Below are 27,348 nucleotides of genomic sequence, written 5' to 3'. Positions count from 1 at the left end.
AATTAAAAAAGCGTATATTGGGCTGAAATAGAAAGGCCCATGGACCCAACAGCATTTTTATTTTAGGATGATTATAAATTTTTTATTGAATTATTTAAATCGTATTTTCAGTTTAATAAATTTAAAATATTGCAGATTATATAAATCGTATTTTAGGATGATTATAAAATTTTTATTGAATTATTTTTAGTTTAAAATTTTTTTTTATCACTATTATAAACAAATATTGCAGATTAATAAATTTAAAATAGTTTTTTTTTTTTAATAATATGATGGGATTAAATAAATAAAATAAAAGGAAAAAGAAAAGGGGTTATTTTGTTCGAAAGTGAAAAATCAAATTTGTATACAAATTGATGTAAATTAGGAAGAATTATATATGGGCGGAGTAAACAACGGTAATTCATCACCCACAGTACACGTCAGCACATGGGACCTACAAGCTTGAAACTCCCAGTCAGTAGTGCCGACCACATACAACATAAGCCCAGCACAACAAACTTGGGCCGACAAGAGGCCCAACCAAAGCCCACAAAACCCAACCCCTAAACTGAAAGCAAGCCCAACCGCCACCGGCATGCCCACGCCGTAAAACGCGCCGAGGTTTATATTCGCCGCCGCAGATGGCCGCGCGCTCCCTCTCAGAACGCCACATCCTACCGTCTGTGGGCAGTTTCCGAGCTCACACAGCCCCAAAATAGGAAGAGCCACGGCCGTTAGCCGGAGAATCTCGGCGTCGTCGGTAAACATCCTGGCCCACTTATTCCTCATCCCCGTTGCAAACGACGTCGCTCCCAACCCCATCATCGCCGCCACAAACACCGCCACCACGGCAGAGAGTTTCGCCTTCTCTGGCCGACCGCCGCCAAGCTCGTTTCCAACGCGCGTGGAAACAGCAAAACCAAGAGACGATGGAAAAATATAAATCAACGACGTCGTTTGGATCAAAACACCCATTGAAGCAACGGTCGCTTTGGGGTCCACAAGAAGCCCACACAACACGATCATAATCTCGTACCACCACCACTCCAAACAAACCGATACACAGCTCGGCGCGGCTAGCTCCAAGAGCGGCTTCCAACCGCTCAAACATTCCCGGCTCGGCGCCGTCCATGTCGGAACGTGAACCCCCGAAACGACGACGTAGACCACCAAAAAAACCAACATCAAAAAATTCGTAGCCGCCGCCGAGGCCGCCACGCCGGCTACTCCAAATTCGAAATAGCTAACCAACAGGAAATTGATTGGCACGTGACAGAGCGCCCCGCCTAGCGACGCTAAAGTGAGCGGGACGGTGATGCTCTGAGCGCGAAGGTAAATTCTGATTGGGTTAATGAAAGAATTGGTGACAAGGTCGGGGAGAGAGAAAATCAAATAAGTCTGTGCCATGTCTGTGATGCTCGGATCTTGGCGGAGAAAGAGGAGGATTTTACCCATTTTTACCCACAGTAAAGAAATGGGTAAAGAAGAAACAAGAAGAAAAATAACCGCACGGTGAAGAGTTAAAGAGAGGAGCTTCGGACGGTGGGCTCCAAACGCTTGGGAACAGAGTGGCTCCATCCCTAAAGACAAACCGGAGAGAACAGAGTAACCGGTAATATTAGCAAAAGCGATGGCGAGTGAACCGGCGGCGAGTTCAATGTCACCGAGCCGACCAAGAAAAAGCATGGAAATGATCGAACGAGAGTAAATTATGAGAGCCGTTAGAGCAATCGGAAAAGCTAACGAGAACAGAGATTTGGCTTCGGTTATAATCTCCGACAGACCGGTCGGCGTCGGACATGAAAATGATTGTTGACTCTTCTTTTTAGGAAAGACATCAAAAAACTGAAGTAATTCCGGCGGCGATGGCGGCGGCGGTGGCGGGCAGTTGGTTGCAGGGGCAGGATTTGAAATTGAAACACACATGATGATGATTGAAGTGAAGTACTCTCTCTCTCTCTATCTCTCTCTCTTTAATGGCTGCTGGTTTTTTTGGTTTTTTTTTTTTTTTTGGCCTATGAGATAAGGTATTATAGAAGGGAAGAGAGAGAAAGACGGGATTTTTTAAAAAAAAAAAAAACACACAAAACATATTGGCTCATCAGATTTATGTTTTTTACGTTGTTTGAGATGTTTTTTTGTTCAGGTTTGTCAGCTGTTTGTTCTGAAAGTTGTGCTTCAATTTCCCATGGAAAAAAGCGAGCGACCAAGTTATGGATATTTTTTAATTAATATTATAAAAGCCACCTTTGTAGCTTAGAATCCCATCTTAGATTTTAATTTGATTAATTACCCTTTAAGGTTAAAAAAATTAGCACTTCAACTTAATGAATGGTTAAGTTCCAAATTTGAGTACTAAGCCACACAATTGACTATTAAAGTTCCAACTTTGTATGAACTTTAGAGTGAAGCCATAATGGGGGATGGGTTCTGGGCCAAGGGCATGTTTTCCCTTCATCGGGTTGGAGGAATACAAATTTTTTAGATGAACTCGTTCGCATGTTTCAATAAACTTCTGACATTTTGGTCGATGATAAATATCTTATTTATGAATACTTTTCAGTAAAAGAATTTGATCAGAATCTGATCAAATGTGTATATGTCTTAATTTATTTTAACCAGTTAAACTATGTTTGAATGGATGAATATCTCAACCAGGCATTCCATAAACACTACCAACACGGAAAGGCATCCCATGAACCAAAAGAATGGGCAACTTGAGTGCAAAAATTCGCCATTTTGGAGTCACAACTGGTCAAGACAATGACTGAAAAGAGGAATTTAAAGATATTGAAGAGGTCATTTTCTTACAGGCATTTCATCAAACAGATGCAAGCTGTTCCAGTGGCCAGTTGATACCCCATTTGAAGCAAGTCTGTGTTTGTGACTGATATTGTCGTTTACTAAACGTACAAAAGAAGCAATTTTGTTATCTGGGTTTGTGAGGTTTTGAAAGAAGAGGCAGCTTCCTGGGAGTGAACAAAAGAAGATGCAATTACAAGGCATTTCTGACAGGTAGGGATTTTGGCACTTGGTGCCTCATTTTAGCACCACCTTGTTTGTTCCCTGTTTTTGCGCCATCACATTTCAATCCTATATAGTTTTATTCCGCTATTATAATTGTAACAACTCAACCCACCACCCAATCTATCCATGGAGGCCAACAACCTCACTCACGTCTTCTTCTCCAATGGATGCAAGATGTCACAATCCACCCTTTAGGGCCAACGTCCTCACTAACACACAGCCCAGTGACTGACTTTAATACCATTTGTAATAGCTCAAGCTCACCCATAGATATTGTTCTGTTTAAGCTTTATTAATTAGCGCACTTTCCATGTGATGTTAATCTCCAACAATTAAAAATAATTAAAAGAAAAAAATAAATAAAAGGATTAGGACAAAGGAATATTTGGGCTTCTAGATTTGCACTAAAAGACACCATCAAAAGGGGCTTCTTATTATGGCAAAGTTAAGAAACCCAAAGGGGTCTTTTTTTAATTTTTAAATTTTAATTTTTTAATAAATAAAATAACAAGTGGGTGAAAAAAAAAAAAAACATATCTTGGTTCTCATTGGGTGGATGGTGGGTGGGTCCCAGTGAAGACACTGAAAGTGGAGCCCACAAGGGGTTATTTTAATGGTGATGATGGGCTTAGCTAGTTGGGTGTGTAGTGATCATGGAAGCACATGATCCAGCTGCCTCTGCTGTTTGTGACTCATTCCAGGCCCTTCTATGTTTGACTCCTCTCTAGGGTTCTTTTTTTTTTTTTCTTTTTTTCTTTTTTAATTAAAGTGCTAAATTAAAAAAATAATAACAATTTGTAAATAATTTTTTAAAAAATATATTTTTAAAAAAATTATAATATTATATTTACCTTCCAGGAAGAAAATGGACGTGACGATGACTTAAAAAAATGTCTAATCAATTAATTTTCTTTTGTTATTTAATAAGATGTAAGGTTAGGATATATATATATATATTATCTATTAATAAGTGAGCTCGAGTCGAGTAATAATAGAATATTAAATAATAATAACCCATATAATATTGAAACTGCAATAATTTTAATTATTCAAAGGCACATAATTGTAATAATTTGTTTAGCAATTTGTCAATCTAAAAATTAAAGAAAATGTGGGGGAAAATTTGGTCGGGACACGTGTCAATACCCCAGAACATGGGAAAAGGGAGTGGCATTGAAATCAATGTTTTTTTTTTTTTTTTTTTTTTTTTTTTTTTTTTTTTTTTTAGTTTGATAATGAAGCAGCTTTAGTGAAGAGAATGAGAGTAGGCTATCCAACGGCAGACTCAGATTTCTTATTTTCATAACCCAAAAACAAGACCTTTACACGTGATACATTCAGATCCTTACACAACCATGCCAAAGCCAGCTAATTCCCACACCTCATCTTCTCTCGGAAAAAGTTCACCCAAAATCAAACGACACTCCACGTTGGTATGATATTGTTTACTTTAAGTATGTGAGATTCCACACTAGTTAGAAAGGAGAACGAGTGTCAACGAGGACGTTGTGCCTCGAAGGGAGTGGAATGTGAGATTTCACATCGGTTGGAGACAGAAATTAAACATTCTTTATAAGTTGTGTGAAAACCTCTCTCTAGCAAACACGTTTTACAACCGTGAGGCTGATGGCGATACATAATGGGTCAAAGTGGACAGTATCTATGTGATATCCCACATCGGATGGGAGGAGAATGAAACATCCTTTATAAGGGTGTGAAAACCTCTCCTTAGCATACGCACTTTAAAAACCTTGAGAGCAAGTTCGAAAGGTAAAAACCCAAAGAGGACAATATGTACTAGCAGTGAGCCTGGACCGTTACAATCTGTTAATGGTGTGGTTGGGCTGTTACAAAACATAATCTCTCATGACTATAGTTTTAGTTTCCCTAAAACGTCTCTTACTAATGGAGATAGTGCACCCATAATCTTCGATGTATAAGTACTAAATTCTAGGTACGTGGCCCTTAAGCTCATTCCCTCTAAAGCATGAAACTTTATCGAAGATTGAACCTCCGAGCTTAGAAGAATGAGTACATGTCAATTACCGTTGAGTTGTACGCATTTTAACGTTTTTTCAGACTACTAGGCCACTCCGTGCTTTATAGTTATAATATTCTTCAAACTTATCTCACAAATTGAATAATAATATCTCCATTAAGTGAGAATCTTTTCAATCTTTTGGTATTTCCATGAATTTTTCTGTTTTTTTTTTTTTTTTTTTTTTTTTTTTTTTTTTTTTGGACAAAAACTGTCAAAGTTAAAGAGAAAATATGTTGAAAGGGCGAGGCATATCGCACGTGGGGCGCAGGTGTCTGCACATGGATATGTAAAGGACACATTCTTGTGGATCGTATTATTAAAGTGAAACAACAAGTTGGGTTATAGTGTTTAATTTGGTCCTTTTTTGGTGGATTCTCTGTAATACATTAAAAGGGTCGAAGATGATCTCTGTCATCAAAACTTTGTTCTTTGTGTTGTGTTGTGTTGTTCTTTGTGGAATCCGCTTTGGAAAGTGTTTTTATATTATAAGCTTTCAGCTTTTAGGTCTATGTCTACGTCTACAAGATGTTGCACGTTGAGTAGGGCTCGTGAATGTCTCTAGATCGTTGACGGTTTTGATCTTTTGATCGTCAAGATAGTACTATCTACTTATTTATATTTCTACCCATGGAAACTCCCTGAGACCTATGGAGCCCTCGAACAAAATACACCATAGAGCCTCCCCGAGGCCTATGGAGTCCTCGAACAACCTCCACTTTGAGTATGCTCTCATGGGTTTGCTTTTGGTTTTCTCAAAAGGTCTCGTAACAATGAAGATGTATCCTTACTTATAAACTCATAATCTACCCCTTAATTAGCTGATGTGGGACTCCTCTTTTAACAATCCTCAACACCGTTTATAAAATAAAATGTTTCACATTTCCTCCATCATTCTCTGTCTAAATAGGTAATCCTATCTCCGTTCGAGGTAGGTCCCCATAGAAATGAAAAATAATGGGGTGTTCGAGAAATTACAAGTCAAAACAACATCTAAAAATCATTAACTACAAATCTACACTATTATGAGTTTCTATTAACATAAACATAATGGACAATAGATTTTCCATTAGTTCTTCAAAGGCCATGTTGACCAATCATCGGTGACGTATGTAATGACCATGTCTTTCAAATCAATCAAAGGGTCGTTACTATTTAGAAATAAATGTAACGAGTTAATTTATTAAAAAAAACATGTTATATTAAGAATCCTGAAAATTTTACATAGAAACATGTTATGTTTTATGGGAACCTTTGATTGATTTGAAAAGTCGAGCCGTTGCAATGATTGAAAATAAAATTGACGTTCGTACCATTTTCTAATTAAAACATAATAAAAGGGTCAAATTGAATAAGGACAAAAGTCAAAAAGAAAAGAAGAAGAAAAGAACACCCATTACCACCACTTAACATATAAAACTTTTATCTCGCAAACACAAAAAGTCAAACCTTAATTTGTGTGCATTTCTTAGTTCGGTTGGAAAAACACGACCAATAAGCCAAATATATGTCTTAGAACGACTCAAAAATGATTAATTCAAGTTCAAACTGATAAAATTTGCGAATATTATATCAACATTGTCAATTTTCAATATATTTTTTTATTTATAAGATTTTAGTTATTATTCGTTTTTTAAACAAACGAATTATGAACGGAAGTAATAAGAACTTAAAAGGATATAAAAAATTATTATTATTATTATTATTTTTGGGGTGAAGAAATAAAAGACAAAGCATAGGGAAAAAATGGTGGGTCAATTTGATGTATAATCATTGCTAAAATCCCCAAAAGTGATACTAATTTAATATATTTTAATGGGATATGGCTTAGAAAATGTTTTTATTTTGAAATGACCAAATATTGTGTTGCCCACACAAATCTCTTAGATTTTTTGTTAGGATTGTCATGATGTTTGAATCTCTTGTTGGAGTAAAAAAAAAATATATATTATATTCTAATCTATATTTAAAATAATAATAATAATAATAATACTCATCAAACCAACTTTCTATACATAACGTACTCAAACCAATCTTCGAGAAATGGGCCTAGGGGTTTATTTGGGCCGAAATGAAGTACTTCGTCACGGGCTGAAAGCCCAATAAGGCCGAAATAGTCCGGCCCAATTTAGGAATCCTTCTGAACTTGGTCTTAGTGGCCCATTAATAATTGGGCTATTTCTGAATGGCCCAATAATTGAAACCCATTAAATTTCAATTTGACCTCGTATATATCTTAACTATATGAGTCTAAGTTCAAATTCAAATTTATGGGGATATTCCGATTGTTTTTATAGATAATAACATATTTTTTAGTTCATAATATTTTGAATGAATTAGACGGGTCTCTGTCACATCAATGTTGGATGATGGAAGTCCCACATTGGCTAATTTAGGGAATGATCATAGTTTATAAGTGAGGAATACTAACTTCATTGGCATGAGGCCTCTTGAGGAAGCCCAAAACAAAGACATGAGAGCTTATACTCAAAGTGGACAATATCATACCATGAGAGCTAAATGTCTATCGATCGTGGGTTAAAGTAGATTGATTGATCACAAAAGTGTGTGAAAAAAATGAAGAGGAACAAGCATCGAACATCAATGGCTGACAAATAATCTACTACGTCTCTTTGAAGCCTTTTTAGCTATCAAAGGCTTTGGAGAATAAGATCTTTGAGCATCTAAGCTTCCTCCATAGCTTTTACAACACTTCATCTTTTTCACTTTCTTTGCGAGATCTTCCAAGCTCTTTGCACTTGCTAGAGATGTAAAAGATTGTGATTTTCCATTGTAGAACTTTGATAGTCCTCTCCTGAAAAAGCCAAAGTTAATTAAAAGGGTTGGTTATTATTTGATCATTCCTTTTTTTTTTCTTAAAAAAAAAGAAAAAGGGTTTTGTTGTATCTTCTTACTTGATGGGGAGATTGGCCATGAGCTCGGAAAGTTCATAGAGAGGTCCACTCGACTGCGATGAAGACAATGACGATAATGAGAGACTTGAAGTTGAAGTAGACGATGCATCTTCCAACAATTCTGATGAAAATGATTCGAATGAACGGATCGAGTTCTCAGTCGAAATAGAAGCTTCAGAAACGCCATCTTCTCTAGTTCCCACCATCACTAAACTAAGTTCTTGCAACTCCATAGCTTTATAAGCTTCAAAAGCTTGAATCATGTCTTTGCCACCCATGTCCATGTCCAAAGAAGAAGAGAATTGGAAGAGAAGGAATGGGAAAGGAGCTTAAAAATGGAAGCAATGGAAGGGTATTGACCAAAAAATGATTCTTTTATGTGGGTTTGGAATATTTAATAAGAAGGGTGAGTAGGATCACCATAGACAGAAATTCAAATATTTTAATAATGATAGAATTTTGGGAGATTGTGTATAGTATTTATGGTACCAAATTGATTAGCTTTTCCATATTACAAGAAAAAAAAAAAAGAGGATAAGGTCTAAATTTGAAGACATCCAAATCTGAGTCATCCTCCCTTTTTCGATCCTTAAGGGCCGAAAAACTAATGTCAACATCTTCGCCTACTTTGCCTCTTAAAGCATTGACAAATTTTACACTCTTTCATGTCTTCTATTGCACCATCAAATTAGGAGAGCTTAAAGATAACCTAAATTATTGATTAAATCATTAGTTTATAAAGATTATGTTTACCCTAACAAGAAATGAATCTTCTTCTTCTTATTATTATTATTATTATTTTGTAACAAAAACTATAATTACACTACACGTAATTTGAGAGAAGCCAAATTCTCGTCTTCAATTTCAGATCTTATAACGTAATTTAACAGGATTAATGTAGGTGTATTTAGGAATTGCCTGAGTAGATGGATTATTTAAGTCTAAATGTAATTAAAAAATCGACAAATTCAATACTTAGAGATTAAATTTGTAATTTAACTTAATAAACTCTCTTTTTAATTTTTTATTAAAATTTAAAATAAAATAAAATCTTAGACAGACACGTACAATAATCTAAGTTATAAGATATAGTTTCAATAAATAAATAAAAAATACACAACTTTAACAAAATTAAAGAAAATAAACTTAATGAAGATAAGTTGTCTAAAGCATATCCTTTTGAGTATATAATCCATAGTTTTTGCAGTCATAGTGGTATCATTTCTTTCCTGCCTCTTTTAGTTGGATATGATTATTTTACAAGAGAAAAAAGGTACATCTAATGACGTCATAAAATTTAATTTTATTTGGTATGCTAATTAATTTTAAATGTAGCAAAAAAAAAAACGTAGGATATACTTCAATTAATGAACTGTTATCGGCATCCCATCATTTATTTGGTATTTATATAAAATCCTGACCTATTATCTAATAATGTAGATTTGGTCTTCTCAATTGTCAACTTAAGCTTGAAAATGATAGAGATGACCAAATCCTTCTAGGCCCTTCGAACATTGGTTAAATAAAAAAATAAAAAAAACATATTTATCTCCGTTTATTTCTTCACTTCATATATCTATTTTCAATTTCATCGTTTAGACATAAATTTATTCTAAACATTTACCTACTACCTTATAGATACATTTAAAATTTACCAACCGTAAAAAGTAAGAAATGTCGATACTCAAATATGTGACATAAAAAAACGACAATTCAATCAAATTTTAAGTTATCTAAAACTAAGTCAAGTCATATATTCAAACTATGAAATCGAAACATCCAATACCAATCTACAAATCAATTCAAATTCCTATTTCAACAATAAAAATGAGTCAACCAACATTAAATCAAGAACTTTTCTGAAAAATAGCCATAAATTACCTGTGAACTTATTTAGGTAGGAAGTTTTATAATTGGATTTCCAAGTATACCCTTTTAGAGTGATGGTTTTGGGTATGGGTAAGGAAGAAAAAGGATAAGGAGGTTTGACTAAGGGCATCAAATGTCATGATTGGTGTGCCAAATGTGATTGCCATTTAAATTAGCACCATACATGCTTATGAGAGATCTATCCATACCAACAACCATATGCCCACAGAAATCAAATCTCTCCCCATTTCTATGGTCTTCAATCTTTTCTTTCTATTGGCAACTATACCATGTGTTGCCTTCAATGAATCCAATAATCGAAAAAGTATAATAAATTAAAAAAACCCTCCTTTTCTTGTACACTTGGTAGAAATCCCATAGGCTTAGCTAAATCCCACATTCTACAAAATAAAATATAATACTCAATTAAAAGCGCAAATAATTCATTTCCTCAATGGAAACTAAGTTTGATTTCGATAGTTTATTAAACTTTTTCGAGTAATAGACTGATTTTGATTAAACAATTAGTATTATCGGTGCACATGTTTATAAAGTCAATTTCAACCACATTTTTAACCAAAAAAATAAATAAATAAATCAAAGGATCTAGTTGACATTCCCAAAATAATAGAATAAAAGAATATATAAGTCAAATAGTTCGAACGGACGCAAGCAATTGGAATCAAATTCTAGATAGAGATAGATATTCCCATTCCCACATATATTTCCTACCATAGAACTGGGCTTGGAAAATGGAAGTGTGATAAGAAATATAGATTCCTATGGAAGAAAGAATGTAGCTAAAAGGACTTTTTCCACGATGTTCTAATGGCTTAAGATGTTGCTACTTTTGAAGCCAGATTGGATTTTGTGGCTAAGAATAACAGCTATGAGAGAGAATGAAGAAATATTCAAACATACGATTGTGACATGTTTTAATGTTTGAATAATATTTTCCTACATATTTTTTCTAGTTCTAAAAAATAATAAAGATAAATTTTATGTTAATAATTATCAAACAACAATTTTGTATAGATGAGAATTAGGCTTCTGATGGTGTTTGGAACAGAGAATACCTTTCCAGGAAATTTGTTCATTAAGTCTTATATTTTCTTGTTCCATGTTACACAAGGTAAAGGGATAGTAAATTTTCTAACATATTACAGTAAAAGTAAATGTTTAAAGATTATTATCTAGGAAAACTTACAGGAGGATCCAAGCTGCCAACGAGAATCCCAACATCGATGTCTTTGTCCTCGAATTTCTTGATGAAAGGGTGATTCTAGAAGCACAAAGGGAATTGTTTAAGGAGACTATGATTGCCAATAATAAATTATTCATGACTAAAAATTGAAGGAGAAAGCAAAGGTTACCAACCAGAAGATCTAATGAAGATGATCTTTCTTTAGGGTCCTTCTTAATGCTGCACAATTGTAATTATAATGAAATGTCTAAACTTGAATTGCTATTTAACTAACCAAGATGAGAAAAGCAGAAAGAAAAATCATTACCAAGCAGATACGAATGAACAGAACTCGGGGGAAAATTGATCCGATGGAGCAGAAGGCGGTGGCTTTGCTACAATGGCCTCTAAAAGTTCATAAAAGCTTGGCCAACTTTGCTGCTCTTCAGACTGCAAATAAGGAAACCTTCCAATGGCACATTCAAGTACTACCAGACCCAAACTCCATATATCACTGCTGTAGTCATATGTTCCCCCGCTAATTCGCTCAGGCTGAAAGGGAAGAAAATACAAGAATTTCATGCTTCATATCAAATATAAACAATCTGCATAAAATCAATCAGTGATTTTGATTTCACATACCGACATGTAATTGTAAGTCCCAACAAATGTATCTCTCTGACCCATAGAACTTGCAAGCATTGCACTTACTCCAAAATCAGTGATTTTGACATCCCCTTTATGGTTCACAAGTAGATTGGATGGCTTGATGTCTCTGTGTATAACATGTCTCTCATGATGCAAGTAAACAAGACCTTGTAAAACCTGGAATTATGAAGTGGGTGAGCATGAGGGAAAACTTGACCTTTTCATTTAGTTTTTTTATGTTATTGACAGAATCCTGAGACCTGTTTGCAAACAACTGCAAGATATGGTTCAAGAATTGTCTTGACTTGTCTGACAACATCAGCTAAAGAACCACGATCCATGTATTCTAGCACAAGAGAAATGGCACCATTGTGGTAGAAAGAATGATGGCAGACCACAATATGTGGACATTGTGCTGCTTGGTTTATTTTCAGTTCCTGCACTATCTGTTTACGTATATCCTCTTGTATGTTCATTTGGATGACCTGAAGCATAAGGCAGAAAAGATTTTTCAGCAGAGTTATATAATTTGTACAAAAGCCTAAATAGCCCAAGTATGGAGGCCTAAACAGACTGAAATCCTCAAGACTATGAAGTTTAGATAAACAAGCCACTATTTTTGACCAAAATAGACCTAAGATGACCAAAATAAAAAAGTTAGCATGGTTTTAGAATTTGAAAAACTTACAAACAGGATGACGAGTTAATTGTGCCACTATTTTTGACGGTGGTAGTTTATTTTTAGCTTAAAGAAGGCATGAAACAAATAAGACCATCAATCAACATCAAGCATAATCCTATCAAATTATAGAAATAATCATACCAATGAATGGTTTACCATATTACTCTGGCCAGTCTCCACTGAGGCATTGCCAGATCTTGCCTTCACTACTTCGTTAGCAAAGCTCGTTGTTTTTTTTTTTTTTTTCTTTTATACATCGAAGGGATAAAACTAGTTCACTGCCTTACATTTTATTAAGAACTCTCGACATCAATGAAATTTTGTGAACCAAGACCAACCCCTACTGCTTTTGGAAAAGGAAATTTGAAATTATCCTCAAAGCTAAATGAATGTAATAGTAGTTTACTAGCAAGCTCCACATTTAAATGTAAAGATCAAGAACTGCTAGCTTACAGCAGCAGATTCTTCAACTAATATAAAGCCATAATAAAATGATGGAACAAAATGTGCAAGTAACTTGAAAACAAAGGTATAATGACCAAAAACAAATGCCAGTGTAGCCTTGTTCCAGCAATATAACAACCTTTAAGGCAAATAGTTTTCCAACCCATTTGTGCTGAACAAGTTGTACTACACCTCCACTTCCTTTCCCGATAACTTTCACAGTCTCTAGATCCTCCAATGAGAAATCGACATCAACCTCCTTACAGTCTGAAGTCTGATCAAACAAAATTAAAGAAAAGGAAAAAGTGATTAAGGTTCATATGCATATCAAGGAACCCCTAGGATGGAACAACAGTGGAATCGTGCATCTAATGTGAATGTAAATCACATAGATGGCTAGGTTTGGCGAGTTTTCACTAATTCCGATTACACATTGATATACGTCAAAAACTTAAAACGAACTTACCTGCGCTTCTTTCTCTTCAGATACAAGCCGCAATCCTTTCTGGTTCAAAACCAGATTTCCGTCGTGAAATGTTCCGCTCGCAGTTCTGAAGTTTAACAAAATCAGAAAGAGGATAAAGAGGAGATTTCTTTTTGCGACAATAGCCGATGATACGGAAATAAGGAAAACGGACAACTAAAACCGAAAAAGAAAATAAATCGAACAGATCATGTGCTTTGCCCTTCCTGAAATTTGAAATACTTGAAATGGAAAGTACAACAATAAAACAAGTCATTTGAATTTATTCAGTCAACAACTGGTAAGTTCGCCACACTTCAAATATCTTTTTCTTCGTCACAACGGTAATTTCCAAGAAACTACAACTACAACTCAATCGAACCTCCACTGAAAAACACATGAAATGGAAAGTACAACAATAAAACAAGTCATTTGAATTTATTCACTCAACAACAGATAAGTTCGCCACACTTAAAAAATCTTTTTCTTCGTTACAGCGTTAATTTCCAAGAAACTACGACTACAACTCAATCGAACCTCCACTGAAAAACACACGAAAGCATATTTTTACCGGATCAATCAGATAGTAGCTACAAGGAACTGAAACGAAACGAACACTTAAAACGAAGAACAAACGATCAGGATTAAGTCGAGAGCAAGAGAAAAATTATTCGAACTTACAGAAAAGAACGGATAGAAGTTTCTTGAGCGGGAACAGAGAGCTTGAGCTGCTTCAATGGCGTCTTGGTCTTCATCTTTTATGTTGTCTTTATCAACTTCCTAGGGTTTCAATAGCGGATGAGGAACTAAAAGAGACAGATAGAGGAGATTGGAAGAAGAGAATGAGAGGAGAAACGTGCGATTGAGGTTCTTCCCTTTTTCTCTGTGAAGAAGGCGACGATCTGCTTCGTCAAAGCAGCTAAAAAATGAATGAATTAAATTCAAACTATGAGGAGCGCGTTACATTATAGCCGTTACGAGATATATACATATATATATATATATGCGGTTCGGTCCATTGATTTTGAATCGAACCGAACCGATGCAGTGAAATCGAATCGATCAAACCGGATTGGGCATCCGTTGCAGATAGATGAGGTTTAAAGCGGGAGAGCTAGGGTTAGAGTTGGTAGTAATTTTAAAAGTGACATTGATGGGGCCATTTTTAAATAAATAAAAATAACAATATACTAATATATAATAAATAATTTAGTATAAATATACTAATTGTTAGATCATTCATTTGGCTATAAATATTGACTCAATTTAAAAAAATATCAATAATTTCTCTGTGAAATTGTGTGTGCATTCCATTAGAAATTAGAAGTTATTTTGATATTTCTATTATATAAATCGTGTATTTTTTTTACTTTGGGATAGTTTTTTAGATTCTCACTACTTGAATTATCAATATTGACGCTTTTGAATCTGACTCTTATCTCCTCTCTAAAAAAAGATAGGCAACATGAATTACATGAACCTGACTCTTACCTAAAAGTCATGTACCTAAAAGTCATGTGTATCGATGGCTAACCCACAAGCACATGTGATGAACTATTTGAGCTTTATCATAGTTTTATGTTATTCCAGTTCTAAACACTTGTTTGAGATACTCTCACATTTAGAACCTTTAGCTAGTTGAAAAGTAATCCGGCACCAACCACCGATAAAGGTTGCTCACTTAGACCCACCAAATTTCTTGTCCCTATAGTATATTTTTAGGTATCACCGGCTTTGTATCTACTTAAACTCATTAAACTCATTAAACTCAACTCTTGATATGTTTTCATGCCTTCATGCAGTCACATAAACTCAAGTTTAGGTTACTTAACCATCTAGCATGACTGCATTAACCACTTTCTCATCTCTTCTTGTTAGGTTGGCAACTTGGTTCCACTCACTTCTCAAAGAGGGGTCCGATCTACTTTCTTCTAATGTGCTTGCAAGATTCTCCCTCATTGATGTGGTCATCCTCTTCAATGATTTCTTCTCTAAAAAGTGAAGACCCACTCATTTATGTCACAAAAAGTTATCATTCTTTCACACTAACTATAAAATCACCCTTCCCGAAAGTCCTTCATGTGTCCCACTTTTGGATTTTGGTCGAGACCCACTTAATTGCTAACATCAAAAAGTTCAAACCAAATGACCCTTTAATGTTAATGAGTGACAAACACATGTATCATGTATACACACCATCTTTTCACAAACAGCATTGATTAGATCGACTTTATACATGTAGCATTCATTTAACAAGATTTTGAACAATTAATACCTCAAAGTTCTTGGTTGTAAGCTCTGTACTGAGAAAGAATATTGAGTAAATCTACAGAAGATTTGTTATTTTCACCCACCTGTTCAGCATTTCCAGAATAAGAACAAAAACAATGCAAGACCTTAATATAGCAAGTTACAAGCCAACTCGAATACATCTCATCAGTTCCAAGATTCAGTATTAGTGAAAAATGACAACTCTTTTGATTAATCTTGCCAGAGACTGGAAAGAAACTAAACCAAGTACTGTAAAAGTAATAATTAAGAAGAAAAGGAAAGAGAATGAAAGGAATTTGGGTTTAGAGAAACTATACAGAAGCCTGCTGCAAAAATCAACGGATAAAATGAAAGGGTATTTATAAATTTATGCTGATTGGTTTACAACATACATTTCGAAGTCACTGTAACTACGACATAGACCTCACTTGAAAACCACCACAATATTTCAAGGTAAAAGGTGAAAGAGACAACACTAATAACGAGAAACACAAGCATCAATCCTCAAGCATCAAACCCATCTCCACTCAAGAGTCCATAGACTATTAAAAAAACAATACGGTTTCCCTGAAATTAACAATCCAAAAAAATTGTATCAGCAATGAGAGAAAAATGGATGCAAATATATGAAGAACCCGAATCGAGTGTAAAAAGGTAGCAAACATACTGATATTTAGAGACCCTGTTCGATGAGATAATCTCCAAGCCTTTCAACAATCATATTGCACTGACCGGGAGTCATTGGTTCATCATAGATGCCAATGATTAAAGCCAAACCAGTCTTCTTAACAGTAACCCCACCTGGGCCCTGAAATTAAGAGATGATTGGTTCAAATTTCAATGGAAACTATGAACTGTAATTTGCATAATTAAACAACAAAGATATCTCCACCAATGGAACAGAGCATCAGTGCTCGAGAGTAAAAATTATACAAGATTACGCTGCAGAATGTAACTATCTTGCTCTGACCAATTAGAAAACTAAGCTAGGATGAAGGTTCTTATATTCGGATGCAACTAGTAAACTTAGAACATTTTCAGAATAAATTGTTTGCATGCACATTTCTCAGATCACAACACACAGCAGAAAGTATTAATTCTACAATAAGAGTTTATCACCTTCTTCCCACGAATAACAGCGCCAGGCTCCCCTTGGATTACCATATATTTTGCACCACCAAGGTACAAACCAGTTGGAGCAAGCACCCCGGGTTCATTGAAGTCATTCATGATGGCAGTAATTTCTTCAGGCTTGAACTGCAAATAAAAAAACAAGAACATGCATTGAGGTCCTCATGAAGTCTTCAGGAAACCAGGAAAGTTAGATGGACCAACAACCTTGACTTCTAAAAAATCCATTAATGATACAATGCCATTTCAATCACTAACACGGCCTAAAGAGAGATGCAACGCAACAGACTAACAAATTATTTCTCACAAGCTACAAATCAATTTTCCTTCTCAAATCGAAGGTCAAAATATGTGAGAATAGAATCGAAATGCTTAGAAGTAAATCTAGAAGCCTAGATGAAGGAAATCAGAAACTCCAGATCTTCACTGCCTCATAGTCAGTAGCAACATCAAACCGACGTAAACAGAAACAATGAAAAAAACAACAGATTCTGATTTTAATCACATTGAACAAAACTGAACCTAATTACATCGAAAACTGATTTAAAACTAGAGATTCACGATGTAATGCATAGACCTTAAAATCAATCAGATCAAATCATTCCCAATAAAATCCATCATCATTGTCAAGCTCGTCTCAACCATGAGACTGAGTTAAAAATCCAGACAGATCCAGCCATGGATTTCGAGCAAGCAATCAAATCAATAATCGGATTTCAAATTTCCAAAAAGAGAGAGAGAGATAGTAAACCTGAGGGAAAGTATCGCTTTGGGCCCAAACGCTGCCGTCATGGCCGATAATGGCCGCAGATGTGAGGCGATTGCCCTCAATGTCGCACATAAGATGATCATCGACGTAAACATTCCACGACATCTTTCTCCGCTTCTTCTTCCTCTGTCTTCTGGTTCGATCTCTTAAGAGTTTTTTTTTTTTTTTTTTTCCTTCCTTGCTCGCTCGTTTCTGCGTTGAATCGATTGAGAGGGGATTCAATTTATCACCACTGACGAAATGAGCTCCGAATATAATCTCCTCCCTGTGCTCTTCACCGCAGTTTCGCCCAAGATAGCGTCGATGTCACGCAGGTATAAATATTTTTCCCAAAATAATTGCGATCTCTCCATAGGAAATTACATTAATGCCCTTCTTTTTCTTTTTTGTAAATTGTTTACATTAATATATTTTTAATTCTAATCTTTTTTTAAAGCCAGGCACGTCTTGTTTGAATATATGACCATAATATTATGTTAAAATATTAAATTTTATAATTATATTATCGCTTAGTTACAAAATTTCGTTTTATATAGAATTGGTTGAATTGAAAAAAAAAATGTAACAGGGAATAATTTAATGAGATTTTAATATTAATAAATATTCTTTTGAAATTGGTTGCAAAAATTATTTGGTCCAAATAAAAAAGAAAAGATAAAAGAGGTCATCCTCTTTAAGCAATAGACCATTTCAAAAGAATACCTTTTCAAAAGCAAAGGAATCTCTGAGTTATTTTGATAAATAGCTGAGGGGGTCATAGCAAAAATCTTTGTGTGCAACAATAAAAATGTTTTTCCCTATCTTATAAAGAAAAAAAAAAATAAATTACAAAATTGACCTTCAAATTTGTGTTATAAATTTTCAATATTGTATCAGTCATTCAAAAAATTTGATCTATATTTCAATATAAATCAATAACATTGAAAAATAAAGTCAAACGGGACATTTCAATACAAAACCATCCAAAAGAGAGTCTTAATCTTTGAGTAACGTAATATTTTATTAGGTTCCTATTTTAAGATAAATGAGAAAAATAAAATAAAAAACATCATTTTCCCACCTGTCACAAATCAAGAGCATAGCCCACATCACCTGTTTGCAATTTCATTTGGAAATAAAAAAAAAAAAAAAAAACAAACTTCAAGTAAAGGAATAAAATGGGAGAAATGAGAGAGGAAAGAAGAGTAAACAGTTATTTCATGAAAATACTGTTAATATATTTGAGGAGGTTATTGTCTGCATTAACTTCTCTGCCAATTTTGAGGCATGAGATATATTGCAAACTTGGAACCAAACAAACATAAAAGGAAATAAGAAAAAGAAAAGAATAATTGAAAAAGAATAATTTGTAGGCCCAAATTCGGTACTTGGAACCGAGATGGACTTAAAAAGCCTACAGACCCTGATCGACCAGGTAATCGCCCAGCCTCTCAACGACCATGTTGCACTGTCCTGGAGTAACAGGTTCTTCATAGAGGCCAAAAACTAGAGCTTGACCAGTCTTCTTTATGGTAATTCCTCCAGAACCCTGCCACGATAATCAAAGAAATAGAATAGACTTTAGCCCATGGCATGATGTAAGCAAGGTCATTGCATGAGAATTAGTTCAACAAGCAGAGGTGCGAAGTGGAAGATTTGAATATCTCATTTCTTGATTAAGAACATATGCCTCGACCAATTGAACCAAAATGCAACCATAATGCAGCTATGAGTTTCCGAAACGAAATTTCATTTCTTTAGAAAACAATCAAAAGGAAATGAATTAAGTTTTAGCGGTCACTTTTGAGCCTTTAAAAAATCTCGAGGTGTCAACAATTACAATGGATCCCAAGTTGGAATTCTCAAATCAGGATATTAACATCATGCTTTTGGTTCATGTAATGGTGTGTTCTGTACCACTGGTCACAGTGGAAAACGTTTCAGCATAATGTACTATGGGACAGAAAAGGGACAACGTCTGAACCTTACGGACAAAATGAGACAAGAAAGGAATCAGGAATCCAAAAACGTGCAGATTTTATGATGTTTTTCTATATCACCTTCTTTCCACGGATGACCGCTCCAGGCTCTCCTTGGATTACCATGTACTTTGTGCCTGCAATGTGTAATCCAGTAGGTGCAAGATGCCCTGGTTCATCAAAATCCTTCATGATACCAGTGATCTCTTGAGGCTTGCACTGCAATTAAGATTACACAATAAGAAAATCAGCCAGGATCATCATGAAATCAACACTTAATCACTTAAATTATGATACACATCGATCAGAACCATTAGTTCATCACGTAGATGATTCAAAAACGAAGAGTCAATCAAAATCCTTCAGGAATTCTAAGCAACATCTAATAATTTAAATTACAATACACATTGATGAGAACCATAAATCCATCATGAAAGTGATTCAAAAACAAGAGATAGTAAAATGATCATTTATTCTGCCTATTAAGGACACACAAAGTCCATCGCCACAGAGGGAAAACAACTATGAAAATAGTTTAAGTTCCTTCTCCATCCAAATTAAGGCTCTATCAAGCAACAATCAGATCATAATATTGACTACGAACTATCAAAAATCAAAAAATCGAAAACCAAAGCCTAATAGAGAAACACGACGACCAGATCAGGATTTATACATAACCGGTTTATAAATCAATCATTCTTCCATAAGATGAAAGATCACAATTCCACATCCGAAACTGCACCGTTGCTAAAACTATCTAATCCACAATACGAAGACGAATATGCTTGGAAGAGGATCAAAACCTGAGGAAATGCGGCGCTCTGAGCCCAGACGCTACCATCGTGGCCGATAATGGCAGCGGCAGTGAGGTGCTGGCCTTGGCCATCAATGTCGCACATCAAATGATCATCAACATACGTTTGCCACGACATCTTTCTTGAGAAATTGGATCGCTGTTCGCGTTTGTTCTTCGCAGATCGTTGAGTTTCTTCTTGTTCTCCTTTTTCAGATTAAGGATGAAGCTCGGTTCGTTCTTCCTGTTTATGTTTCGAGTAAAATGGAAATAAATAGGGCAAGAATAGAAAGGCGGGAATGATTTATTTATTTATTTATTTAAATCAGATAATTTAGTTCCTATTCAACCGGGCAAATGAACCACATATAACCTCCAATAGACCAGGTTTTTAGACCCTTCAAAATAGTATAGTTGTTATAACGTATATGTGAATTCCATTTTTTTTTTTTTTTTTTTTTTTTACTTTTAATATTTTTTTAATTATTGGTTTATGGGAAAAAAATATAAAGAGATTAAATTGTTAAGATTGTTATAAAATTAAAAGTAAAAAAAATTAAATGTATTTTTTAATTTGAAAAAACCACTTGAGTTAGTACTCAGGTTATTTATATACCATGGTTAAGTATTTCTTACCAACATGCTTTTATGGGCTATGGGCTTTTCTGTTTCAGTCTTTGTTAGCTATTGGGCCCAGAAGAGAGGCCCATTTTAGTGAATAAATGAAATAAAAAAATATAAAAACCTGAGAGGAGACACGTGTAACACGCTCCAAAAGTACCCTTCCAGGCTGGCATGGGACCCAGCCAGCAATAGGGGGTTGGACAAAAATACAACCAATTGGTCTGTCCTATGTTCACAACATTCAAGCCAACGTTTGATTTTACTGTGTAGATTTAGATTCTCCCTACTTTATTTTTTATTTTCCAAAAAAAAAACTTATATGATTTAATTTTATTTTATGTAATTTATTATGTAATTAAAAGGTTAAATTTTATAATGTAATTAATCCTAAGAGACATTATTATTAGATTAGGTGTATATAATCAATAAAGTTCAAATTTGAAAAAGGTGAAACAATTACTTTGTTGCTGAATTTTGAGGAGAATTCAAGAGGATGAAATGGACCCCTTCATGATGCTTGGTTGAGTTGGAACACTTGGTCAAGCTAGGTGGAAAATAATGGACGAGGGGACGCCTTACGTAGTTGTCTTTTAAGTGCTTTGGAAGAGTGAAAATCGTCTCTACTAACCAAACACGGGTCCTATTGAGCCACTAAAAAGGAAGTGAACCTTATTTTAATATATTTTAAGTTTTTCGTAATCATCATTCTTAAAAATCAATTTCATTCGAATGTGATCTTATGTAACAACTCAAGTCCACTACTAGTAGAATCTATGAAAGTGATCTCGTGTAATAGCTCAAACCCACTGCTAGCAGATATTGTCTGTTTTGACTCATTACATGTCACCGTCAGCTTTACGGTTTTTAAAACACATCTATTAGAGTGAAATTTCAACATGCTTATAAAAAATGTTTTGTTCCCCTCCCCAACTAATGTTGGATCTCACAATCTAGGGGACCTAACGTCTTTGCTGGCACACCACTCAGTGTCTGGCCCATATACCATTTGTAACCGTCTAAGTCCACCACTAGCAGATATTGGTCTGATTCACTCAGTGTCTACATATGTGTTTTTTTTACTTCAACCTATAGGGGTGGAAGGATTCAAACCATCAACTTCTTGGTCTGATTCACAATTACACCCTAATAATAATTAGTCGAATTGACTAAAGTTCTGACGGTTAAAGCACAAATTCCTTAAACTTCGGTTTTGGTCAATGAAACTAAAGAAAGGGTTCGTGTTTGGTAGCGTGGGGATACAACAAACATTATTGTTTTCAAGCTTTGAATGAATGATAAATTTCAAAAAAATAAAAATAAAAATAAAAATAAATAAATAAATAGAGGAAGGTTGAAGACGAAGGAGTACAAGGCTTGCTCCCCACGCCCATTGCCAATAACTTTAGGGACCCCCCGACCCCGGCCCACCCCACCCCCACCGCACCCACAATTAAAAGCGCTTCCACTATTTCTTTATCTTTTTGTGGGAAAAAAATTAATTAAACGAGGGCTAAATAATTCAGTCAAATGACGTACTCCTATGACCCACGAATTTGATGGTCTACCAGCTTACTATCACCTCGTTCGTCCGAATAAATAGGTTTTTGATCCTTTCAGATCTTCCAGCGTTATTGTCATTGATTTTTAGTCGCTCTCCATTTATGAGAATAAATAAGACATTTCTTCATTATTTCGTTTGAATACTCGTTTACAATTTTCGACAATATATCGATAAAATTTAGCTGTATTTAGAAATTATAAAGAAAAGAAGTATATTGAGTAAAGATTAAGAAACGATCACGAAAATGGTTACCTTGAGACGCATGTATCTCATTTTTTAGGAAGATTCACGTTTTATGTTTCTTTATCAACTACGGTTGTAACAAATTTTGTCTGTTCTGTCCCTTTGTAGCGTACATCCACTTGATTGAAATTAAAAATATTCACATTTAACCCGTAGCGTATCTAAACATAACGCCGTCAAACATATTTTTGTTCAATGATTAATTTCTTCACGTTAAAAGAATTTCATAAAATTAAAAATTTAGAAAATTGATTTTAAAAGAAAAATAGCGTTGTCAAACACAGCCGTCCAAATCCACGATCGCGATTTAGAAGACGGTACAGAATGCCACGTCATAAGTTCTAAATAAACCTAATTTTTTCAAAAAACAATTATTATTTTGGTATTTTTTAGTACGAATTATTATTTTTATTTGAAGATTGGAATCAAATGCAATTTTTTTAACCCAAACAAGCGCCACATTGGCGTCACTTGACAACATGGTTACAGCTTTCATCCAGCTGTCTGTTCCCTCCCCATGGGACCCACTTTCCCTTGAGGAATCCGAATTCGTTATATGCTGACTTGGATATTTATTATTGGATTACAAATTTAAAACATGAACATAATATAATAAATCTTAATTATAATAACCATAAATAAAAGAATAAATATTCTATGACATTTCCATACCATTTCAAATTCTTAATATTTTATTGAAATTCAAAATACTATTTTCTAAAAAAAATAAATAAATAAAGACAAAGATTTAAAAAAAAAGTCTAATTAATTATTACAAATACACGAATAAATAAATAAATAAATAAATAAAATTAACTTTATATGGTTGAAATAAAAATGGGTTTATATTAAAAAAGATATATGTTATGTTAATAAATTAAAAATGATTATAGTTTATAAAGATTTGAAGTAAATGGTAATATTTTTGGTAAAAAAGTCAAGAGGAGCTCATTCTCCATCTGTCACGAGAGAGAGAAACAGAATAAAAAGCAAAACCTTCAATACATCAATGGCTGACAGTTCACACTCCAATTCCCCAACTTAGATGTTCACCCATTTTTCTTCTTCTTCCTCTACCCACATTTCCGCCGCCGGCCACTTTTCCGATGGATCCCTGTCCGTTTGTCCGACTGATGGTCGAATCCCTTTCTCTCAACCTTCCTCAGGCAACTCGCCCCGCCGGCGCCGCCGTCCACCCGTCGACAACGCCCTGCTTCTGTAAGATCGCGATCAAGAATTTCCCTTCTCAAACGGCGCTTCTTCCTCTTTCATCTGTCTCCGGCGACTCACCGCCAGACTCCGCCGCGTCGTCCGCCGGTTTTCACCTCGACCCGACATCTTTACGCCGGCTCTCCGGTAAGCCAGTTATAATGTGTCTTTCGGTTTTCGCCGGTCGGATGGGTAACACGTGTGGGGTTAATTCTGGCAAATTGCTCGGCCGGGTTCGGATCGCTATCTCGATCGACGGCGCTGAGAATAAACCGAAAACGTTTCAGAATGGGTGGGTGAACTTGGGAAAAGATGAGGATAAAACATCTGCACGACTTCACTTGCTTGTCCGGTCTGAACCGGACCCCCGATTCGTGTTTCAGTTCGGCGGCGAACCGGAATGTAGCCCGGTGGTTTTCCAGATCCAAGGCAATATCCGACAGCCGGTTTTCAGTTGCAAGTTCAGTGCTGATCGGAACTCGAGAACCCGGTAAGTTATCCGACCCACCCACCCCTTAATAAAAAATAATAATAAAATCTTATTTCTGAAAGTAAATATTTTAATTAATTATGTCGTGCTTACGTAAAAAATGCTTGCTTAAATTAATACAAGCACAGTATTTTTTTTTTCTATTTTTTTCTTAAAAATTATAATTTTAATCAACTGGTAAATTTATTTATTTATTTCGTGAATTATACTACAAAATTTAAAAATTAGGATCTCATTCAACCTTAAATAGGCAAGGTTTTGTTTTTTTACAGTGTCACCCGCAGGTGACAGTAGTTTACTTTTTCCGACCTTTTTCGACCATTTCTTTTACATGTGCTACAGTGGGAGTGGGCTGTCACATAGTAACAAAGTCTCCAGAATGAACCATGTCGTTGTCGTTTTATTCTTTTTTAAAATTTTCCTTAGCTAACGATTTGTCGTCTAGTTTGTTTCATAAATAGTCAATAATATTTTCTTTTGTGTGATACATTGCACTTTAATTAATTTTTAATTGTATTTAATCATACTTTATAATTCAGAATTTAACATTAATGAAATTAAATAAAAAAAATTAATTTAAATTAACTCATTAAATAGATATATTTACCTGATTTCTAAAACGGAAAGCTTTTTATCCTAAAAATTATCGATTAGATCAGTATCAGTCTTTAGCGCTTGGATAAGTAGGTAGCTGATAGATTAAATAAGCTCGGTTGCAAGTCAGAGGGTCGGTTGGTTTCTATTTATTTATTTATTAGAAAATAATGAACCGAACTTAATAATTTGAGGTTGGTCAAATACAAAAGAAAAGATTACAAAATCTTCCGCAACTGTCTAACTCAACCACCTTTGATTCCATCCCATGTGCATTCCATCCTTTATTGTTTATCAAGTCATGTAGTGATTCATTTTTAATTTGTAATTATTTCCCTATAACTTAATTTTACCCAAAAAAAAAAAAAAAAAAAAAAAAACTAATTTTGTATAAATTATTTTTTTAAAACTTATATTTTAAGTCGTTTGGGTAGATTAGGTGCAAAAAATTAATGAAAATAATTTAAATAATTATTTCGACAAAAATTTAGAGACTGATATTAAGAGTAAAAAAAAATTAGAATTATTCAAAGTTGTCGAGTTAAAAGTAGGGTTAATTTAAATTGTTATATGATGGTAATTTATTTATTTATTTGTATGGTTAATATTTATAAGAAAGTAATTGAAATTATTAAATAAAAATTATGGAAACAGGTCACTGCCATCAGATTTCAGCTTCAACAGCACCAAAGGAAAATGGATGAGAACTTTTTCCGGCGAAAGAGAGAAGCCCGGGAGAGAAAGAAAGGGTTGGATGATCATGGTTTACGACCTCTCGGGGTCCGCTGTCGCAGCGGCCTCCATGATTACGCCGTTCGTCCCTTCTCCGGGCACAGACCGTGTCTCCCGCTCCAACCCTGGTGCCTGGCTCATCCTCCGCCCCCATGGCTTCTCTGTTAGCAGTTGGAAGCCATGGGGCCGCCTGGAGGCTTGGCGTGAGCGGGGACCGATCGATGGCCTCGGCTACAAGTTCGAGCTCGTGGCTGATACCGGACTAGCAACTGGCATTCCCATTGCTGAAGCTACCATGAGCGTGAAAAAAGGTGGCCAATTTTGTATTGACCGTAAGACCGTGAGAGATATCAGTCCAAACTCTCGATCCAATATTAAAGGTAGATTTATAACTTTTTATGCCAACTTACGTATCTATTTTAGTTTCTAAACTCTAATGAGTTTCAATTATTAAAGGTAATTTTGTAATGGCTTCGAGCGTGGAAGGAGAAGGGAAGGTAAGCAAGCCCATCGTACAAGTCGGGGTTCAGCACGTGACGTGCATGGCGGATGCTGCTTTATTTGTAGCGCTCGCAGCAGCCATTGATCTAAGTATGGATGCTTGTAGACATTTTACACAAAAATTAAGGAGAGAGCTATGTCACGACGAACACGATTCCAGTTTTCTCTAAAATTTTCGTCTATTTTTTGTTTGCGATGATAACCCGTGATCATCTAATTAAGCCAAAGCCGGATTTGAGCAGTGAAATCGTATATTTATGTAATCTTCATTTTTTCTTTCCCTCTTTCAAAACCCTTTATTTTCTGTTCTTCTTCATTCATTCTTTAATTCCTTTTTGTTTTATTTTTACACATAATTTTATTTGGTTTTTGTTGGAGTTTAATGAGTAGTTTTTGTTTCAGGTTCACAAAAGGCTCTGTACAGTGTAAAGGAGAATTTGTGTTTAATATATATATATATATATATTCTTACTTTGTTATGTGATAAGATATGAATATTGATTTATTGCTCTTTTTTATTTGTTTTTTTTAAGATAAAACTTGTGGGTTTCACTTTAATGGGTAGCTAGATCCGCTATCCCGATCATAATTTTCCTACCCTTAGAGGAAAAAGTCCTCTTTTGGTTGTTGGCAAAGAGGGATTCGAACCCCCCAACACTATGGTTCGTAGCCACGTGCTTTAATCCTCTGAGCTACAGGTCTCACACTGTCTCTACTGGATCTGTTCCCGAGGTACCCTAAGGAACCTTTTTCCCTCCTCATCCATTTGTCAGTTCGAGTTAAGAAAATGTGAAAGTCCCTCTCTCAATAAGAATGATGTGTTCCAAGGTGTGAAGTGAAAAGGAAACGTGGGAGAGGAGTTAGCTGTTTTTTTGTAGGACCTCCCCTACGGTATCGTCACCACAGTAGAGTTTAACCACTAAATTTGGGATGGGATGGATTAGTGCAGTTCCTCTAACTAGAACACTTATTGAACCATGAACTAAGAAAGGAGTTAGTAATTGTTAGTAATTGTGAGGTGAACACTGAACTAAGAAAGGAGTTAGTAATTGTTAGTAATTGTGAGGTGAACACTAAATCCATGGTGTGAATCCATGGTGTGAATCAGGATGTTTGGTATCTTCCAACAGCCATGGCGCAGACCCTAAAATGCATTAGAACAACAGATTCCCTGTTACAGAAAAGCCAGAAAATAGATTCATGAAGCCAAGTACCAGAACA

The 27,348-nt window shown here is 35.1% G+C and overlaps 5 protein-coding genes and 1 pseudogene across 5 annotated transcripts; 1 reads left to right on the top strand and 5 right to left on the bottom strand.

Moving 5' to 3' along the window:
- Nucleotides 1–322: 322 nt before the first annotated feature.
- LOC111798881 (protein DETOXIFICATION 51 pseudogene) lies at nucleotides 323–1,964 on the bottom strand (annotated as a pseudogene).
- Nucleotides 1,965–7,456: 5,492 nt separating this feature from the next.
- On the bottom strand, nucleotides 7,457–8,422 carry LOC111798231 (uncharacterized). The gene is made up of 2 exons (XM_023681256.2): nucleotides 7,963–8,422; nucleotides 7,457–7,862 (listed from the first exon to the last, which is right to left on the bottom strand). Exons 1-2 carry the CDS (start codon nucleotides 8,244–8,246, stop codon nucleotides 7,649–7,651), a joined length of 498 nt encoding a protein of 165 aa, XP_023537024.2. The 5' UTR covers nucleotides 8,247–8,422; the 3' UTR covers nucleotides 7,457–7,648.
- A 2,486-nt stretch (nucleotides 8,423–10,908) lies between these two features.
- On the bottom strand, nucleotides 10,909–14,218 carry LOC111798228 (mitogen-activated protein kinase kinase 6). Its single transcript, XM_023681253.2, has 8 exons — nucleotides 13,933–14,218; nucleotides 13,255–13,339; nucleotides 12,928–13,062; nucleotides 11,923–12,147; nucleotides 11,657–11,839; nucleotides 11,343–11,566; nucleotides 11,209–11,254; nucleotides 10,909–11,113 (listed from the first exon to the last, which is right to left on the bottom strand). The coding sequence occupies exons 1-8, from the start codon at nucleotides 14,004–14,006 to the stop codon at nucleotides 11,021–11,023; spliced, it is 1,065 nt and encodes a 354-aa protein (XP_023537021.2). The 5' UTR covers nucleotides 14,007–14,218; the 3' UTR covers nucleotides 10,909–11,020.
- Nucleotides 14,219–15,863: 1,645 nt separating this feature from the next.
- Nucleotides 15,864–17,722, bottom strand: LOC111799236 (profilin-1). The gene is made up of 4 exons (XM_023682701.2): nucleotides 17,405–17,722; nucleotides 16,642–16,779; nucleotides 16,190–16,330; nucleotides 15,864–16,089 (listed from the first exon to the last, which is right to left on the bottom strand). The coding sequence occupies exons 1-3, from the start codon at nucleotides 17,525–17,527 to the stop codon at nucleotides 16,196–16,198; spliced, it is 396 nt and encodes a 131-aa protein (XP_023538469.1). The 5' UTR covers nucleotides 17,528–17,722; the 3' UTR covers nucleotides 15,864–16,089; nucleotides 16,190–16,195.
- Nucleotides 17,723–18,485: 763 nt separating this feature from the next.
- On the bottom strand, nucleotides 18,486–20,429 carry LOC111798895 (profilin). The gene is made up of 3 exons (XM_023682242.2): nucleotides 20,184–20,429; nucleotides 19,462–19,599; nucleotides 18,486–18,950 (listed from the first exon to the last, which is right to left on the bottom strand). The coding sequence occupies exons 1-3, from the start codon at nucleotides 20,310–20,312 to the stop codon at nucleotides 18,816–18,818; spliced, it is 402 nt and encodes a 133-aa protein (XP_023538010.1). The 5' UTR covers nucleotides 20,313–20,429; the 3' UTR covers nucleotides 18,486–18,815.
- A 3,123-nt stretch (nucleotides 20,430–23,552) lies between these two features.
- LOC111798069 (DUF1005 family protein (DUF1005)) lies at nucleotides 23,553–26,404 on the top strand. Its single transcript, XM_023681024.2, has 3 exons — nucleotides 23,553–24,300; nucleotides 25,549–26,006; nucleotides 26,083–26,404. Exons 1-3 carry the CDS (start codon nucleotides 23,708–23,710, stop codon nucleotides 26,295–26,297), a joined length of 1,266 nt encoding a protein of 421 aa, XP_023536792.1. The 5' UTR covers nucleotides 23,553–23,707; the 3' UTR covers nucleotides 26,298–26,404.
- The last annotated feature ends 944 nt before the right edge of the window (nucleotides 26,405–27,348 follow it).

This window comes from Cucurbita pepo, chromosome 7 (genome assembly GCF_057944985.1).
Source record: "Cucurbita pepo subsp. pepo isolate OVF chromosome 7, ASM5794498v1, whole genome shotgun sequence".
Classification (NCBI taxonomy): domain Eukaryota; kingdom Viridiplantae; phylum Streptophyta; class Magnoliopsida; order Cucurbitales; family Cucurbitaceae; genus Cucurbita; species Cucurbita pepo.
This window is presented reverse-complemented; position numbering and strand designations above follow the sequence as displayed.